This window comes from Corythoichthys intestinalis, chromosome 20, assembly GCF_030265065.1.
Source record: "Corythoichthys intestinalis isolate RoL2023-P3 chromosome 20, ASM3026506v1, whole genome shotgun sequence".
In the NCBI taxonomy this organism is placed as follows: domain Eukaryota; kingdom Metazoa; phylum Chordata; class Actinopteri; order Syngnathiformes; family Syngnathidae; genus Corythoichthys; species Corythoichthys intestinalis.
The window spans coordinates 10,863,415-10,883,333 of record NC_080414.1 but is presented as its reverse complement, the minus strand read 5'-3'; the positions used below and the strand labels follow the sequence as shown (position 1 = coordinate 10,883,333).

Genomic DNA, 19,919 nt, shown 5'->3' with positions numbered 1-19,919 from the left:
TGTAGCCATTTAACTGTTGTGCCCAAATGCATGATGGGAAGTGCACCCATGACTGTGCGTAGTGGTACCAATTGATATATTTTCTCTGCGTTGGGAAATAACATAGGGTGTTAAGAAAAAGATTAATTACTACCTTTCTTCCCCACATTGCTTACCACGATATTTCTAGTTGTAGGGAGAGGGATTGTAAGGCTTTAGCCAATTAAAAAAATGCTCCAAATGCTGCCAAAATTCACTGTACTCATTTTACGCTGCCTTTTAGCTCTATATATAGGTAAAATAGCGCCATTACAGATTAAACGCGACAATGCGTGAGTGGGTCGTGCAGGGATAAATTTGATAACCCTACCTTAAGCCTACACTAAAGACTCTGGATGAGTGTAACTTATGTCTAACATTAAATACAATTAGAAAACGATTTAAATATTCATATACATATATATATATATATATATATATATATACATATATTAAAAAAAGGCATGTCCGATATTTTTTTACCGATTCCGATACTTTGAAAATGACGTGATCGGACCCGATCGATCGGTAAGTCCTCAAATAATATAACAATCTACATCTATACGCAGCATAATATTATAGTACCAAAAAGAAGTTTCTCACGGTAAAGAAATCCGGACATGTGGTTAAAACCCAACATGATTCACACTCAGAGTGTGATCAGTACAGAACCGAGTCTGTAGTCTTTTCCCTTTGCGGCACCGACACTTGTGAAGGTCATAATAAATCATAAATAATGTGGTAGGGATTTTACATCAGAGGCATGCCCGCCATGCGGCAGAAGTTTGGGAATTGCTACACGGCTGCCAGTTAATGACACCTGATAGCGGCTGAGGCTCATCCAGTGGCATCTGAGCGCCGGCTGCTCGCCCACAAACCAGACTGGGAATTAATCCATTGATTACAGTGCTGAAGGCTTCCGTGGGAGGTGAAGCCGGCTATTTTGAGATCGGCGATGATCGGAGGCTAGCCAAGGCGCCGGGAGGAAACAATACCTCTGAACAGCGGGGATCCTCTCGGACGGATCGGAAAAATAACGCCTCACCAGGCGACCGAGTAGGAAGTGTTTGGAGTGTGTGTTTTTGCGATGGTGTGCACATGCTGATGATCTGTTTCAAGAATTAGTTCAAGGTTGGCTCACACTACCCGATTTATGATGGGCCACTTTTCGAAGGGGTTTCAGGAATGCCTGACGTTCTTTTTCCATTGTTTTGGGTGTTTTTGTTGTGAAAAATAAAGACGAAGTTCTTGAAACTTGTTCAAAGAAAGCATTTTAAGGAAGTCATGGACTTTCAATCAATTTATTTAAAATTCAGCCCCAGAAACCATTTTCACTAATAAATATAAAATTCGGTTAATGTGTCTATCAAGAGTAGACCCACAAAAACAAGTCAAGAGGCCATGCCCAAAAACAAAAACAAAAAAATCCTTTGTATTGGAAAATTTTCAACAATCAGTCATCATCTCTCTCATTTTGCTCATTTACTCGTTTTGCTTGAAAGCGACAATCAAAGTTTCCAAATTCATCCATCAAAAAGAGTTTCACTTGGAAACATGTAAGTTTATGATGAACAGACCCACAAAAAATCTTCCGTTGATACTTCAAGACGCAGCCACACAGACCTCATTTTTGGATTAAGGCATTGATGTTTAAGTCTTACACTTGAAATTAAAGATGTCCCAATCGATCGGGATGCCGATCGATCGGCTCCGATCACGTCATTTTCAAAGTATCGGAATCGGCAAAAAAATATCGGACATGCCTTTTTTTATATTTTTTAATTTTCATTTTAAACGTTTTCTAATTGTATTTAACGTTACAGACATAATGTCTTACAGTCATCCAGAGTAGTTTTGGCTTAAAGTAGGGCTATCAAATTTATTGCGTTAACGGCGGTAATTTTTTTTAATTAATCACGTTAAACGCATGCGCTGCATGACCCACTCACGCATTATCGCGTTCAATCTATAAAGACGCCGTTTTATCTATAGATAGCGCTAAAAGGCAGCGTATAATGAGTAGAGAGAATTTTGACAGCCTTTGGAGCCATTTTTTATGTGGCTCAAGCCTTACAATACCTCTCTCACCAATTAAAATAACGTGGGAAGCAATGTGGGGAAGAAAGGTAGTAGTTGATCTTTTTCTTAACACCCTATGTTCTTTCCCAACGCAGAGAAGATATATCAATTGGTGCCCCTACGCACAGTCATGGTTGCACTTCCCATCATGCATTTGGGCAGAAGTTAAATGCCTGCAGTATCATTTACTGAAAGCTCAACAAATACACTAGATGGCAATATTTAGTCACAATATACAAAGTCACATTTATCTTTTAAGAATTACAAGTCTTTCTATCCGTGGATCCCTCTCACAGAAAGAATGTTAATAATGTAAATGCCATCTTGAGGATTTATTGTCATAATAAACAAATACTGTACTTATGTACTGTATGTTGAATGTATATATTCGTCCGAGTTTTATTCATTTTTTTCTTAATGCGTTGCCAAAATGTATGATTGGGAAAAATTATCGGGAATGATTGGAATTGAATCGGGAGCAAAAAAAAAAAGCAATCGGATCGGAAATATCGGGATCTATAGATACTCTAAAACGATCGGGAGCAAAAAAACGATCGGAACAACCCTACTTGAAATGGCTATTTTCTTGGTCAAATACCGGACTTTTCAGAATATAAACCCATACTTTTTCCCCTTCATTTTGAATCCTGTAGCTTATAGTCCAGTGCGGCTTATTTGTCAATTTATTTGGTTTAATAGGTAACACTTAATTTGACAGTGGCTTCATAAGACCGTCATATTATGACATGACATTATCATGGCCTTTACTGAATGCTTATTACAGATTTTATTAAGTGTCAAATTATGTCACTAACTCAGCTCGGATCTTTTACATCCATATAAAAGTGAGATCATTTGCAGGATAACACAAAATGATATGTGTCATAAGCATTCATTAATGCTAATGGCAGTGTCATAATTATGAGGAAGATTTATGGTAACAAATATCATAGCTAGCAAATACCGAAAAAGCACAGAACATGAGTTTTGATTGTTATTTACATCTGTAGCGCTGCAATGCATGCTAGGAGGCATGTTGTGACGACAGTGTTGACAGCAGGTGGCAACAATGGGCTGCAACTAAGGGAGCAGTGATGGCCAAATGAGGCTTCATGTGCAATGAAGCTTTGCAGCCAAATGGTTCAAAGCTTCATGGTGGTTCATTTTGTCTTACGACAGTAGTAAGATGCTTTTGTCAAATTAGAGTTACTGGTTAATATATTTTGGTGTAAATATCCCATATTACAGTGAGGACAGCTTCAGCTGATAGTCCAGTGCGGCTTATCTATGAACAAACGCCGTTTTCGTGTCACATTTGGTGAGTGGCGGTAGTCAGGTGTGCCTTATAGTGCAAAAATTACGGTACAATCCAGTGCTTATATCCTGCTAAAAATGTACAATTGCTCCCTTTTTTTTTTTTTTTTTAAATTGGTGAAAACAATACACTTAAGAGTTTGGTAGACAATGAAGTTCAGTGGTTGTTGTACCACATTCAGTAGGAATATGAGGCTTGAATTGTTCACCTAGAAGCGGCATCAATAGTCAGTCGCAGTCGGTCCAAATTGGGTCTGGACAGAACGGGGCCACTGGCAAGTTCTCAAAAAGGTCCGGCATGATGCGAGCAGAGCGATGGAGGCAAGCGAGGACACAAACTGATGTGATTGATGGCAGCACAATAAAGTGAGCATCTCTCCTTCCACGCTGGTGCTGATGGCGGCGGCGGAAGGCAGGAGGGGGGTCTCTTTGGGCCATGTAATCTTTTCTCTCCTGATGACGAGCTTATTGAGCGCAGTCCACTGCCCACGGCACACTCGCCCGAGAAGAAATCTGCTGCGAATTCGCTAGCTCACAATAGAAAGGTTATGCCCGGCTTCGAAACACTCGATTCAGTTTGACGGTCATTTTCTCAGTGAGTGGTCTGCTTTCTGAGGTGACTTCTGATGCATTTTATCGCAGCTCTATCCGAACTTTAAACCTATCTTGACATTTTCAAGGCTTCCTATTAAAAAACATTGAGCATTTAATTCAGATTCATTCCAGTACAAATCACAGATCTAATGGATCAATCTATAAGTTGCAGCAGGAAATTTCAGGAGCTTGTTAAAGCCCGAGGTTACCGTTACACTTTGGGCACTGTTCTACTTCGGCATCCTTCATTTCATCAGCTCCTGACTCATCAGCGATGTCTCAAGTCAACGCGTCGTCACCTGACGCATTTTGCAGATTTAAATAGCATAAGGAGCACTCGTGAGTCACCGGTCTTAAAAATGCAAGTCGTTGGTTTTTGCTATTTGCATTCCTTATCTCCACACGGGGAATCATTTGTTTAGCTCTGACAAAGACCTGCACACTCCACAAATGTACTGTACAGTACTATTTATTGCCATTTGGAGGGCGCATTATTTCGCCTAGATAAAGTGGAAAGTAATGTATTGAGTGCTCACACGGCACAGCCTGACAATGTTCATTACGAGTGTCTTAACTTAGGAATTTTTCACATTACGAGCGTCTAAAAAGAAGATAGTCAGGAGCATAAACATAAAATACCTCTTCATATGGTCAATTTAGCATGCTGTTCATCTGGAGAAAAGCATAACGACAAAGCTGCGGAAATACAACCATAAATAAGTCAAGTTGGCAAAAGTATGACATCTCTGAAATAAATGAAAATATCCCATAACTATTTTCAGAAGAACAAAGACCTGTTTTTGTGTTTAGTAATAGGTTCTGTTGACTTTTTGGAAAATCTTGAATTGTACAGAAAACGATTACCGTAATTTCCCGAATATAACGCGCACTTTTTTTCCCCCAAAATCAACTGTAAAATCATGGGTGCACATTATACACGGGTACATGGATGGAGACATATATATTTTATATATATCTAAAGAATTTTTTTTTTATGACACGGCCATGTTGTGTTGAAGAAAACGCATGCGGCGATCCGTTACCGACCATTACGGTACATGACGTCACCATTTTGTTTCGGTAACACTTGTTTCGGTAATACCACACTGATTGGTCGAATGATTTCATCTGTGTTAAATTCTGCTTTTTTCACTCTTCATAAAGCACAGAATTTAGTTTCTTGAACTCATTTGAGTCAACGGTCATTGCAACTCGGCAACTCGGACCATAACAAACGTAACACAAAACAGAGTTCCTGTGTCCGTCAACTATATCTGTCAACTCAAACCCGAGCAACAATAGTTCCTCTTGTTACAGTCCACAGCGATGCGCTTTTTCCGTTTTCCAACTTCAGTCCCCACTTTTATTTTACCGTAATATCCATGGAAGAAACATTTATCCATCATGATGAAACGAGCAACTTATACAGCAGCCTTTAAAAGAAAAGTCACATCTGTTTTGTTTTCTCCTAGATTCTGGTAAGTTGGAGAAGTTGTCAAATCATATTATTATCGTAAATACTGTCAGTTTACGGTAATGTTTTGATCTACCAATGTGCTATGCTTGTGCTGTGTTTCACCAGTCAATAAAATGACATTTCTGTATCTGTACACGAGCTCTGTTTTCTTGTATTCTTCTATTTATTGGTGCTAAAATTAGGGTGCGCGTGATGAATGAATGAAAAATTATCATCATCAGTATCATTGACAATCATTGACAATTACAAAATGTGATATGATTTGCCCGAAGGAAGAAAGAACCGAAGAAAAAAAGACAAAGGCAGATGGAAGGAAGTATGCTTATCAGTTTCCCGTCCCCCTATACAGCTAAAGATGCACAATCAGACATTGTACAGTTACATACATCACATGGCCACAAACTGTATCATAACACAATCAACAATCTGGGTTTACAATAACTCAGCGTCCAGTCAAGCAGCTCCATTGCAGTTGTTGATCACACAGCAGTCTCGTACACAGATTAGTGGTCTGAGTTTCAGGGCGTACAAGGTTATGGCTTAGTCATTGTCCCTGACATTCTCGCATCTATTTGTTGAGGGAACATTTTGTTGTGGCTATGTGTGTGGCAAAAGTGTTATGTGTACCACAGCTGGTGTGAGTAGCGACTCAAAATGCTTTTCTTATAAGTCTCTTTAAAGGGTCCATTCCTAAGGTGTACATGGTGGCAACAATTGCCGCACACAAAGATCACTGGAACAGTTTTATCAAACATGAATGTATGAGGAAAAATCCAACAACATGTTCTACATATTTTATCACAAGATTAATGTCTCCACAACAAATGAATATTCGTTTTAAAGAGTATCTTTTCCATCTACTCAGTAAGCTGGACATTTGAATCAGGAGCTCATATAAACAGGTACAATAATTTTTAGAGATGTCCCGATCGAATGCCAATCGATCGGGTCCGATCAAGTCATTTTCAAAGTATCGGAATCGGCAAAAACACATCGGACATGCCTTTTTTTAATATATATACTGTATATTTTGTTACTAAATCATTTTCTAATTGTATTTAACGTTACAGACAAAATGTCTTGCACTCATCCAGAGTCTTTAGTTTTGGCTTATACTAGGGCTATCATGTCGCATTCAGTCTATAATGGCACCGTTTTACGTATACATAGAGTTAAAAGGCAACGTTAAAGGAGTAGAGAGAATTTTGGCAGCCTTTGAAGCTTTTTTTTAATTGGCTAAAGCCTTACAATCCCTCCCTCAACAATTAGAAATATCGTGGGAAGCAATGTGGTGAAGAAAGGTAGTAGTTGATCTCTTTCTTAACACCCTATTTTATTTCCCAACGCAGAGAAGATATATCAATTGGTACCACTGCACACAGTCATGGTTGCACTTCCCATCATGCATTTGGGCAGAAGTTAAATGGCTACAGTATCATTTACTGAAAGTTCAACAAATACACTAGATGGCAATACTTAGTCACAATGTACAAGGTCACATTTATCCTTTAAGAATTACAAGTCTTTCTATCCGTGGATCCCTCTCACAGAAAGAATGTTAATAATGTAAATGCCATCTTGGGGATTTATTGTCATAATAAACAAATACAGTACTTATGTAATGTATGTTAAATGTATATATTCGTCCGAGTTTTATTCATTTTTTTCTTAATGCATTGCCAAAATGTATATGATCGGGAAAAATTATCGGGAATGATTGGAATTGAATCGGGAGCAAAAAAAAAAAAAGCAGTCGGATCTGGAAATATCGGGATCGGCAGATACTCAAACGATCGGGATTGGATCGGGAGAAAAAAAACATGATCGGAACAACCCTAATAATTTTCCCTAGATTTTACAAGTATATTTGGGGTGCGCAATATACACGGGTGCGCTTTATTTTCGGTAAATTACGGTAATAAAATAAGGCTTTGTTTACAGAGTTGAAATACCTGGAGGAGGCGGCAGAGCCATTTTCCGTGCATGGCAACTGTAAAACATCTCCATTTTCATACCTGCTGCAGTGTCATTGAATTCATTTCTTAGCTTGACTTTGACTTTCACTCACGTGAGACACGTTGTTAATGATTTATAAGTGTCTTTGTAAATCTATAATAGTGCGCTTAAGCAGATTTAACGCTGCTGCCGTATGCCTGACACATCCAATATTTTTCGCTGTTTTTCTGCTGCTCTTTAATCTCCTCGCGTAACACCTTTAGTGTTGCATTGCAAACAAATGGAATCAGCCTGCTTGTGATTCCAAGTGATGCTGACTCCCCCCTACGGGCCCTGGCACAAGAGCGCCATCCCCTATCGCCGTCCCCCGCCCCCCTCGCACATATAATGGCTGGTGTAGGTGTGAGGAGAACATTCAATATTCTGGGACGAATCCGTCTTTTACGCCCGCGTTGACGAGGCAACGGCTGCTTTTCAGGGACTCCGGTTGAAATGAAAGCTCACTTCATGTTGACTTCCTGAACTGGCCTTTCATTTGCACTCAAATTCTTTACAGAAGCAGAATGTTAACTTGATTGGCTCAGCTATTCTGTTGTTTTTTTTCTCTGTCGGTCCTTCTCAAATCTCAGTCTGTTTGACTATATTCCCCCAAATTATCCATCCAAGGAATAACAGCTCACTTGTGGATCCACCGGTTGGCAGCATACCTTGATTAGCTCAATGTCCATATTAGGCGACGGCTCGTGGAGTCGCTCAGGTTCTATTGTGCATCAGTTGTGGTGCACTGAAGGTGCACATTTGCATATCAAAGGCCATGAGAACATGTCTGGAATTTCAAGTGACTTCTGTTGTGATGTGCACGAGGTGGAAAGAGGGAGCGAAAATTCTACCGTCGATACGCTTCCTGGTGGCCAGGCGCTGGACTCGGATCGTAATGAGAGGCTTGAAATCCGAGCGCAGGTGCGCAACCGCCGCCTTGCAGCCAATCACGTGAAACTAGGTCAAGCGCCTGGAAAAAAGTCGAAGAATGACTTCTTGGGATATTTCCCTCGTGGCGTCTAGTTTGGGGCTTTGACACATTAGCTCGTCTTTTCATTAGTGCAAAGCTATTCGTCGCCCCCTAATGGCAGCACGTTATTCCAGATAAATGACAAATGGGGGACTGGAATGAGGATATCATTCGACTTTAACGTGTTGCCGTATTACCCTTGAAACTCCCGCCTACCCTGCGATTCCCCTCATTTTTCATGTGGTTCCTTCTTGCGTTTAACTCATTCATGTTCACCATCTTTTCATGTTGGCTCCCCAAATAAATCGACTTGAATTGTTGAGCCATACGTGTTGCTTTTTGATCAGAAATCTCATTTGCATAGTGAGGAAAGGTCTGCACTGCATCAATCAAGCCCATCTGCTCACTGGGGGAGGATTTTGTAAGCTTAATTGGTGATTGATGATACATTTATTTATATCCTGTGTGTCTACAGGGATGAAAGTATTGGGATACCTTAGAAATTATGGAGTTACCGGTTGCTACCATTTCACAAGCCACCCTAGATTAGCATAGCTAATAGCGCTAAGAGGCTAGCCTCAGCTGTTTTGCTCTATGAGTCGTTATGGCTTAAACGGTTAAATCGGAAATGCTTGATAATGAATTTCAAATATGTCACCTTATGCTCAGCTCTTTTGCTAAGATCATAAATGGTGTTATACAGCGCTTTTCCACCTTTCAAGGTGCTCAAAGCGCTTTACACTACATCGCCATCTACCTACTGGTGACGCAGCACCAGGAGTATTGTGGGGTTCAGTATCTTGCTCAAGGATACTTAGGCAAGTTCATCAGGGCAGAGAATCGAACCCACAGCCTCTGGGTTGGGGGACAACTACTCTACCATTGAGCCACGCCATCCCCAACAATAACAATTGTTTAAGCTACGAAATAATGGTGTAAGACTGGTCTATGTCTCTCTTGGGCAAAGGTCTAATCAAAACCCATGCAGGGACCAAGAGAACTTTGAAACCCTTGTATAAAGATGTTAAAACTGTCTTGTTGAGATCAAATATTCAAGAATTAAGCATCCTTTCCATCCTCTGCCTGACTAATTTATTGATTTAAGAAGCATTTGTGGTCAGTTTTGTCCCTCCTGCATCTATTTTTAAGGGACTAAGCTTCAAAGCTGTGCAAGCAGCCTGCCTCCACAACACAATAAAAAAGCCCACCTGTCCTTTGCCATTACAGCATCCACCGGCACAGAAAAACAACAAACCCCCTACCCCTTCACCCAGCAAGCTTGAAAATGTATTTGCAATTATATGAACTGAAAAGTTGTTTGTCCAGCAGGCCAGCTGTGCTTTCTACATGGAAGATTAGTGGGCAGGAGGCAAAGGTAGCACTGATCTCGACGGGCGAAGCAGAGCTCCACACTGAGAGGACCTATTTCTCTCGTTTTGCTAATGGTGGTGATGCATCGCGAGACGGCTAATGAGGCCTTATGCGCAGACCCCTGCTGGGTGACCCCCCGGCCGGCACTGCCGTATCCACCTGCGCTTTAGCTGAACTTCATGTACGTTTGAAGTAGGCTTCTAGCTCGCAGTAACAGTACACCATCTATCGTCAGTGTCAGAGGAAATCTTAAACACACTAAAATTTGGTCAATTTATTATTATTATTATTTTGTCTTTATTACAGGCTGAAGGCATGTTAAGTTGCCACTCTGGTTGTTATCGTTTTTTAACTTTGAAGTCAGACTCAAAAAATGTTATTGATCTAGAAATGGACAATGTCAGTGCACTTAATTGGCATCCATTATTCACAGATATGTATACTGCATGTATACAGTATATGGTGCTCTGCCCTCGAGCCTTTGCAGCCCATACACAATTACTAGCACTAGCCGTTGCTACAGTGTGTGCAACATGAAAAAACGCCTTTAACGCACTTCCCTTATCCGTGGTAACTATGTACTACATGTTGGTATTGCACTTCAATCAGCAGGTGGTACAGTCATCAAAGACCGACTTCGCTATCAGCACAAAAGCACTCAACGTCCACATTTAGTGTACCCGGAGGCGTTTGCACCCCCATCACCTCGTGCTAGTTAGTCTGACCTCCTTAAAAACAGATCCTAGAGCGTGTTCAGACTCAATGTTCCCTCTCAGGGTTGATTTCCGGTGCGTGGCAACCCTGTTTGGTGTTTGAGGCCTTTTAGGAGCTTTGAATGCCGTTCTCAATGAATCGCATCTTCTAAAGTGGAACCGGTGCATCTCAGAGGCGAAGCTGTCAGCCGGCGCCGTAGGAAAGGACAGAGTGTATTTCCTGATGCATTTCCCCAGCGCGGCTAGCAGAGCCTGAAGCGGTTGCATCTGCCGCGCTGTAATCAAACCAATCACGGCAGTTGATGGTCAGTGATTGCTTTTAGATTGGCAGGACTCGCTTTGGCTTTTTTCCTGCTTCTCTCGCCTTCTTCTAAGGGACACCTGCTCTACCACAAAACGACTGTAAAATCAAGAAGACGGACAGGTGAGGAACATCTTTGTGATGCCTCCTGTAGTCTAGGTTTACGACATTTATGTGTTTTTGAAAGATGTTAGATATTCCGCCCAGAACAGTTCTCAGATAACGTTGTGGATAAATACCACATGGCTAATTTTAAGGTTATAACATTCAGAGTAGGGCCCCCGTAACAGGTATTTTTTGTAATTCAGTCATCACTGATTTTGCGATTAATTTCTAGTCATATATCAATTAAATCACCATGGATATAATCTAATACATATCAAGCCATGTCACAAGCAAAATCAGATGTTTGCAAAATTCTCATATTGATTAATTGCAAAGTAGAGGTGCAATAATTAATCGATTAATCGACAACTATTCAATTAGCAAATTAATCGACAATTATTTTGATTGCCAATTAATCATTTAGAACCTTTACCTTCTCCATTCTTGAAATTAGAACATATATAACTTTCAGATATAAGTAGTATCAGATTTCTTCATTATATTTTTGTTAGCGTAATTTTCACACTATAAGGCGCACCTGACTATAAGCCGCCACCCACAAAATTTGACATGAAAACGACATTTGTTCATAGATAAGCCACACTGGACTATAAGCAGCAGCTGTCCTCACTGTATTATTAGATGTTTACGCCAAAGATATTAAGACGTAACGCTTTATTTGACAGTGGCATCATAAGACTGTCATAAGACCAAATCAACCACCATGAAGCTTTGAACCAATTGGCTGCAAAGCTTTACTGCTTCAAGAAGCTTCCTTTGGCCATCACTGCTCCCTTGGGGGAGACAATCGACCTCTGTTGCCACCTACTGTCAACATTGTTGTCGTCCAACATGCCTCCTAGCATGCACTGCAGCAATGTAAATAACAATCAAAATTCATGTTCTGTGCGAATTATTTCTTCGGTTACTGTTCTAGTTGTTTCATTAATTACTAGTTCTGGGATTTGGTAACACTTTATTCAACAGTGGCGCCATACGACTCATAAGACCACCGTAATGATGACATGACACTGCCATGAGAAATAATGAATGCTAATGAAAGACATCATTTTGTGTCATCTGGCAAATTATCTGCCTTTTGAATGGATGAAAAGGATCCCAGCTGGACATAGAGTTAGTTACATATTTTGCCAGATGAGACTTAATGACATTTGCATTCATTAATGCAGATGATAATCATGTCATATTTATGACGGTCTTACAGCAGTCTTATGACGCAGCTGTCAAATAATGAGTTTCCTATTACCCCAAATAAATCAACAAATAAGCCGCACTGGACTATAAGCCAAAGGAGTCAAAATGAGGGCAAAAGTAACAGCTTATAGTCCAAAAATTACGGTAAGTCAAAGCAAGACATTAACAAAAACCTGCTTTTACTTTGGAAAACAACCACATTTTTGCCAATTTTTGGAGCTCTTGCTATCTAAACCAGCCTTTTTTTTTTTTTTTTTGCAGCCATTAGAAGTTTTAGTTTCGACTTTTTTTTTGTATACATCTTTTTTTTTTTTTTAGCTTTTGTATATATTGACATGATTTAATAATTCTCAGCCACATCAAAAACAACAAATCAATTAGTGTATATATATATATATATATATATATATATATAGGTATATATATATATATATGTATGTATTAAGGCTGTCAAAATTATCGCATTAACGGGCGTTAATTTTTTTAATTAATCACGTTAAAATATTTGACGCAATTAACGTATGCACTGAATAAGCCGCTCTCGCATTGCCTCAAACAGATTTCAATGACGCCGTTTATGGACATTAAGAGTGAAGAGAATGCCACCGGCCGCTTGGGGGCAGCGCCGTTCCATACTAATGTTATTCCTACTAATAGTGGGAGAATTAGTAGTTGTGAGACGTTTATGCTGTTGCTTTGTGCTCCACACATATTTCGGTAAGTTTGCTTTCTTTTAGTGGCAATTATGTGTCTCTTGTAGTATTTTGGGTAAGATATGCACAGAGATATATCTGTTATAAAGGCGAGTGGACACAGGCGTTCTTTGGGCTGCGCCGTTTATTGGCATAAGCTTCTGCAACTCCTTCACAACAAACAGAAGTATCATTTAGTGAAAGCACAACAAAAATAATATTGCTATCTCTCAAAAAAAAAATAATGTTCACAAAAAGAAAAGCACTTCAGTCTGTAGTAATGAGGCCCTATTCTCACACAGCAGTGCAAAGTGAACTGGCATTACTCAGAGTTTGGTCACTCAATTCTTATTGTTATTTTTCTTCTTATTATATGAACTCTACTTTTGATTTTATTAAAACGAAAATATGAAGAGGGGTTTTAATATAAAATTACTATAACATTTATCTTTTATGAACTACAAGTCTTACTATCCGTGGATCACTTAAACAGAAAATGTTAATGCCATTTGTGGATTTATTGTTATAATAAACAAATACAGCACTTATGTACAGTATGTTGTATGTATATATCCGTCTTGTGTCTTATCTTTCCATTCCAACAATAATTTACAGAAAAATATGGCATATTTTAGAGATGGTTTGAATTGCGATTGTGATTAATTACTTTTTAAGCTGTAATTAACTCGATTAAAAATTTTAATCGTTTGACAGCCCTATTATGTGTATATAGAGAGAGAGAGAGAGAGAGAGAGAGAGAGAGAGAGAGAGAGAGAGAGAGAGAGAGAGAGAGAGAGAGAGAGAGAGAGAGAGAGAGAGAGAGAGAGAGAGAGAGAGAGAGAGAGAGAGAGAGAGATAGATAGATAGATAGATAGATAGGTATCAGTGGGAAAAATAATGAAAAAAAAAAAAGGATAGGTTGATCACTTGTCTTTGCCATAATTCCTAGGAAAAAGTTATGTTTGGCTGTATCATGAGCAAGTCCTCATCTATTTTACACGAACCACACATACGCACCCCCCCCCCCACACACACACACACAAACAAGATAATAATAGTAATTAAAAATGTAAAATTAATTAAATTCAAAGAAAAGAAAACGCACAATTCAAGCCAGCTTTTTATTAGGGCTGCAACAACGAATCTGTTAAATCGATTAACAAATTAGTTGCCAATGAATTTGATAATCGATTCAGTTGAAAGGGTCATCCATTTTGTCTTCAACAACATGCCGAAAACAACGTCAAGGTAAATTGTGAAAGTAATTGAAAATAAATGACATTTATCCGTTTAATTTTCTAATTAATCATCCAATTAATAGATTATTAAAACAATCGTTAGTTGCAGTCCTATTGCAAAGATACTAATCTGCTGTTCAGAAGGACTATAGAAATCTTTTCCTTTTAACTCCTTGCCTGTCATTGGATGATGTTAATTTGCCCCACCCAGTAAAACATGATCATTCAATGCCACCCATTCCAGGTCAGACATTTTTGACGTCTTTTGCCATTAAGGCAGTGAAGGAGTTAAAATATACTTTTTAAACAGTACATATTATATATATATATATATATATATATATATATATATATATATATATACATATGTGTGTGTGTGTGTGTAGTCCCCGGGTTACGACGTATTCGACTTACATGAATTCGACTTTACTTACGTTTTTTTTTTTTTTAAGTTTTTTTTTTATAATGTTGACTTTAGTTATGCATGCGTTTATTTTGCCGCAGGAAGCAAAGAGCTGGTAGTACTTCCACACGTGAGCATGTACACACGAAGAAGAACGCATTTGCGCACACGAAGAACAGCGCATAGGCACACACGAGGACGAGCACATTTGTTCCCATGAAGAAGTCCCGCAGCCGAGTGAGAGAACGAGGGGATAGATTACAGCTGCGAGCCTGCGTGCACATTTGTTGCTTATGAAGCATTTTGTACCGTTTATTCTGCGTTTTCAATTGTGGTCAAATACTTGGGGCAATTTTATATTATTATTTTTGATGATGTGCGGACGCTAACTGATGCAGCTAGTTATAAACTTAAATTAGAATTGCTGTTATTGAAGATTAAACTGATTTAATTTCATTATTTTAGTTTCATTCTGATGGTGTTGATGTCATGAGCAGCTGAATAAAGTCAGCAAACCACAAGGACGTCTGCCATGGTCTGTCGGAGCTTAGCTAATTGTTTAGCCAGGACTTAGCTCAAACATCTTGGCGAGGACAGTGCAATGATGTATGATACATGTTTTTAGATTAAAGGAGGTATTTAGGGGCACTTAAAGGGTTAATTCCGACTTGCGCGGAAATTCCAGTTACGTCGCCAGCATAGGAATGGAACTACTTCGTAACCCGAGGACTACCTGTATATATAAATTTCAAAATAAAAACATTTCAAAGTTGGAAATAAAAGAATACTTTGTTTTCTTTTCCTTTGTCATTTCATAAAATCACAACAATAAAATAAATAAGATGATATTTATCATTAACTGGCTCCAAAAATGTGAGTTTGGACACTTCTGAAGTAAACAATGTCTAAATGTTTAACTGACTATCAATATAGTTGCTCCTAAATTTTGATAAATTGTCAATTGGTTGATTGCTTCATTTCCCTATATTGACATTAAGTTGTACTCTATTTTTCTTCCATAAGTTGACTTCATATGCAGTACACACCAAAATAAAGTGTAAAAACTACCGCTCTAGTGAAAAGCCAATAAAACAAAGATGACAGGTAGCTTGAAAAAGCATGAAATATCTTCTTGGAGCTATACTTTGACTAGGTTCAGGTGGGAGGTCACACAAAAACAATCACTTCCTCTCATTCCAAAGCTATTTTAACCTCTTTCCAAACAAGCTGCCAGAGAAATCAGGCGTCCCGGGACGGCGGAATGGAGGCAGGTAGCGTTGATGCCGAGGTGCCGCCTTGTTAGTCCATTTGAAGTACACGGAACATGAATGTCTCTCGTGCGACTATGGGGCCGGCGGAGCGTGACCGCGGCGAGCTCTCGCCAAGTGTGGGCGGTCTCACATGAGAGGGCAGCAGACAGGCGGAGGCGAGAACAAGCGTGTCACCGCTGTCAAGACATTCACACCTCAGATGTCGACGCGTCTGCGATGCGCATTCGTCCGCTCGCTTTGACTAATTGACCCTGAGTTGACGTGTCGGAAGCACCGGGAAGGACGAACATGTGAACCTCTCAACAACTTCTTTTCGTTTATGAGAACTTTGGTGCTCAGGGGGCGGCAAGTTCAGGTATTTCTGTTGGAACATGAATTTATAAGTGACATGTGCTGCTTCCAGGAGTGAAATTATCAGTTTTTCTCAACTCCTAAATTCTGTAAACGCCTCGATCCCATTTCGTCGAATACACCGGCCCTGCCTGAGAACTTGGCAACCACATATATGGACATGAAATAGTTATAGGTTATACTGTATTACCGAAGTACTTATTTCAGCTTATTCTAAGCATTTTTTACAATAATTTGGAGTATTACAGAGAACCCACTCCCGCCCCGTCATAATTATCAACATGGCAAACTGGAAATGGGAAAATTAAACTGAAAACATAAGGAAATTAAAAATTGCTACTGGATCATAGAGCCGAGGAAGAGAGTCCATCGTCCATCTTTGGAAATGTGTGGTTAATTTTGTGCCGATGTTAGGGTCCGCATATGCGGAAACAAGGTTGTACCTCAAATCAAAAAACAACGGAGGGATGCGTTCAAGGGTTTATTAAATACACATAGACACGCGATCGCGGAAAAAGGGGCAATTACACAATGGGTCCGTGGCAGTACTGTAGGTCGATGGGGATAAAAAAAAAAACTAACCTAAGCAGTAAGTATAGAGCCGATATGACAAAATACCGTATTTGTCCGAAGACTGTTTTTTTGCATTGAAATAAAAATGAAAAAGTGGGGGTCGTCTTATATTCGCGGTCTATTCGTTATACCCATTCATGACGCTAGATGGCGCCAGATATCATTGAAGCGATGTTCTGTCATGACAGATCTCAGCTACTCTCCCCATTGACGCTAGATGGCGCCAGATATCATTGAAGCGATGTTCTGTCATGACAGATCTCAGCTACTAATTTAACCAGTTTGCAGTATTTTATTGCAATGTTTTTCCTTATTCAGATTTGTTTCAAGACTACAGTTACAGTTAGGCTTCACTTTGATGGTTAATGCAGTTATTGCAATTTTGTTGTTTTATCACAATAGATTGGTTTATTTACATTTCAAAAACCAGAAGCCATTCATTTACGAATGTGATTGCACTTTAGTTTAAATATTTAAATGTTCAGATATTAAGATTTGAATGAGGCAAAACAACATGCTTTTTCTCTCAGATGTACTGTAATAATTTTCTGTATAAAAATTAATTTGGTGCTCAAAAAGTCTTTTCAAACTTGAGTCTTGAAAAAGAGGTCATCTTATAATCAGGGCCGTCTTATATTTGGGCTAATACGGTATATACACTCAAATACCGAACAACGTAGAGGATTTCAAAGCAAGGGCAGCAGACGAACAAGCTAGCAAATGCACGAATTTCGAGAAGTACAAGGTGTTGAATGGCACCCATTAATATCTCAGCACCCTTGTCTTAGATTGCCTGGGCTTAAATATAGTCTGGATGAGCTTGAATTGGCGCCAGGTACGACGTCAGGAACACTCCCACAATCGCCTCTGTAACAAAACACGATCTGACCAACAGAATGTGACAGCCCGTGCCGACCAAAAATGACATAATGTCCAGGTTATTAAATCGAGAGAGAGAGATTCCAACATGGGACAAATCAAGTTCACATATACAACTTGGACATTTCCCCATGTGTGAAAGCCATGACAAGGCTAAATCCTGCATCACCTTACATGGGAATTTACTGGGATATAAGTGTGAAAGGGGCTTAAGTGTGTCAGTTCAGTTTTTAAAGAAAACTTGTAACTTTACCAACTAAGCACTCTTAGTCTTTCAATTTTACCTATTTGGGGTCAATTTGGTAAAGGGTTAGGAGGCGAGGAGCTAAGAGAGTGTCCGGTACAAACTTTAACTTCCTCAAAGTGGAACTCCAGCAAAATGTCACTTTAAAAGCAATTTCTCCAAAAAACAGCATATTTCTTCTTAAACCCACACACTGGTGGCAATGTTCCCTAACTAGGAGGCGTAATTATTGCCATTATTACTCGTACGGGGGTGCTGGCCATTTATTCTGTGAATGCAGGGCACGGAAACGTTTGCCAGCCACCAATGTGGTCCATCCATCTCAACCGTGACTTCCAAAAACAACAGTTATAAAATGGATGTTCTGGGTAATGGCACCATAATGGCTTGAAATGACAAATAACCGGCAGTGGCGGTGATTGTTACTTGAACCCGCATTCTTATTTTTGTCCTCCAGCCTCTGGACTATGAGAGCAAGAAGGCGTATACCTTCAAGGTCGACGCGTCCAACGCTCATCTGGATCCCCGATTCCAGACCTTCGGGGCCTTCAAAGACACAGCGACGGTGAAGATTAACGTCCTGGATGTGGACGAGCCCCCGGTGTTCAATAAGCCCGCCTACGTGATGGATGTGTACGAAGACACACCGGCGGGCACCATCATCGGTGCAGTGACGGCGCAGGACTTGGACGCCAGCAGCAGTCCTGTCAGGTGCAGTTCAACTCGGAGAAAAACTTCACGGTTGTCTCCGTGAATTAAACACGGGTTAATTTGTATAAAGACTAAATAATAAAATTATTAACTCAATGCTCGCTAACTCTCCTTGGTCAAATGGATTGGACGTCTATCACCGCCAATGAGAGCTAACAGCTTGAAAAAATGTATATAAAAATTAGGGCTGTCAAAATTATCGCGTTAACGCGCGGTAATTATTTTTTTTTAATTAATCACGTTAAAATATTTGACGCAATTAACGCACATGTCCCGCTCAGACAGTATTCTGCCTTTTGGTAAATTTTACAGCAAGGTTTTTTAAGCTGTCTAACAGCGAACTCTTGTGGTCGCTTTGCGACATGGTTTATTGCTTTCTTGCCAGTTCAATATGGCTGCACGACATCTCAGGCTGACGCCTACGTTGTAATGTAATGCTTATATGATCCTTGGACAAGATTTGTCCGTAAGTATGGTTGTTGTAAAGAATGTACATATTATGTTAGTAAGCGAAATGTTATATTTTTTGTATGAGACGCTTTTTGTTTATGTTTAGTGAACCTGTATAGCGTGCTAAGCTAACGTTGTTGCTAATGCAATGCTTGTGTACTTTTTTTTTGTAGTTTCACTACGGTCTAAAGAGGACAGTGGTTTGAGGCCATTTTATTAATAAATCAGATGAAAAAGGAAGAAGTCTGATTATTAAGGCGTCGTTCACTAGCTGTCTAGCTTTGGAAAAAGTAGACGCTTCGGAGTGAGGACAGCATAGACAGATTTAAATGACAGTAGAGTGAAATGCCCACTACAGTCCTTATGTACCGTATGTTGAATGTATATATCCAACTTGTGTCTTATCTTTCCATTCCAACAAATTATTTTACAGAATATATATATAATTTACAGAAAAATATGGCATATTTTATAGACGGTTTGAATTGCGATTAATTACAATTAATTTTTAAGCTGTAATTAACTCGATTAAAAATTTTAATCGTTTGACAGCCCTAATAAAAATGTATATACTGTAAGTATATTACAGCAATGATAATGTAGTCAGGTGGACAAATTTGACAAAACGAATGGATTTTAACTTTTATTATAGCGTCAAATTAGCACACAACTGTGTTTTTATATAAATGAGTTGAAGTCTATTGCTTGGATGAAATGTATACAGTGGGAGAACAAGTATTTGATACACTGCCAATGGGAAAACCCATTGGCAGTGTATCAAATACTTGTTCTACCCACTGTATATAATTTTATTTAATGCATGAACAAGGATTTCAACGAATGTGTTGTTGCATGAGGTTTCGGCGAAAAAAGCGCATTTTATTTGAGAAATGTAGGAAAAATTATTTTGATCAAAATGTGTTTTCAAATCTAATTTTGGAAACAGTACTCTAAA

General features: G+C 39.3%; 1 protein-coding gene and 1 long non-coding RNA gene across 3 annotated transcripts in view; one reads left to right on the top strand and one right to left on the bottom strand.

The window, feature by feature from the left end:
• Positions 1-19,919, bottom strand: part of LOC130908495 (uncharacterized) — a 78,649-nt gene that overhangs the window by 15,125 nt on the left and 43,605 nt on the right. The window lies entirely within an intron of this gene.
• The window catches only part of LOC130908488 (cadherin-12-like), a 209,307-nt gene that overhangs the window by 163,524 nt on the left and 25,864 nt on the right, over positions 1-19,919 (top strand). The window contains exons 1-2 of one of the 2 annotated variants that reach the window (XM_057823948.1): positions 14,885-18,171; positions 18,261-18,514. In XM_057823948.1, coding sequence (XP_057679931.1) covers positions 18,163-18,171; positions 18,261-18,514 — 263 coding nt within the window. In that variant the 5' untranslated portion in view covers positions 14,885-18,162. Of the gene's footprint in view, positions 1-14,884; positions 18,172-18,260; positions 18,515-19,919 lie in introns of those variants that run through there. The other variant, XM_057823947.1, reaches the window with a different exon arrangement.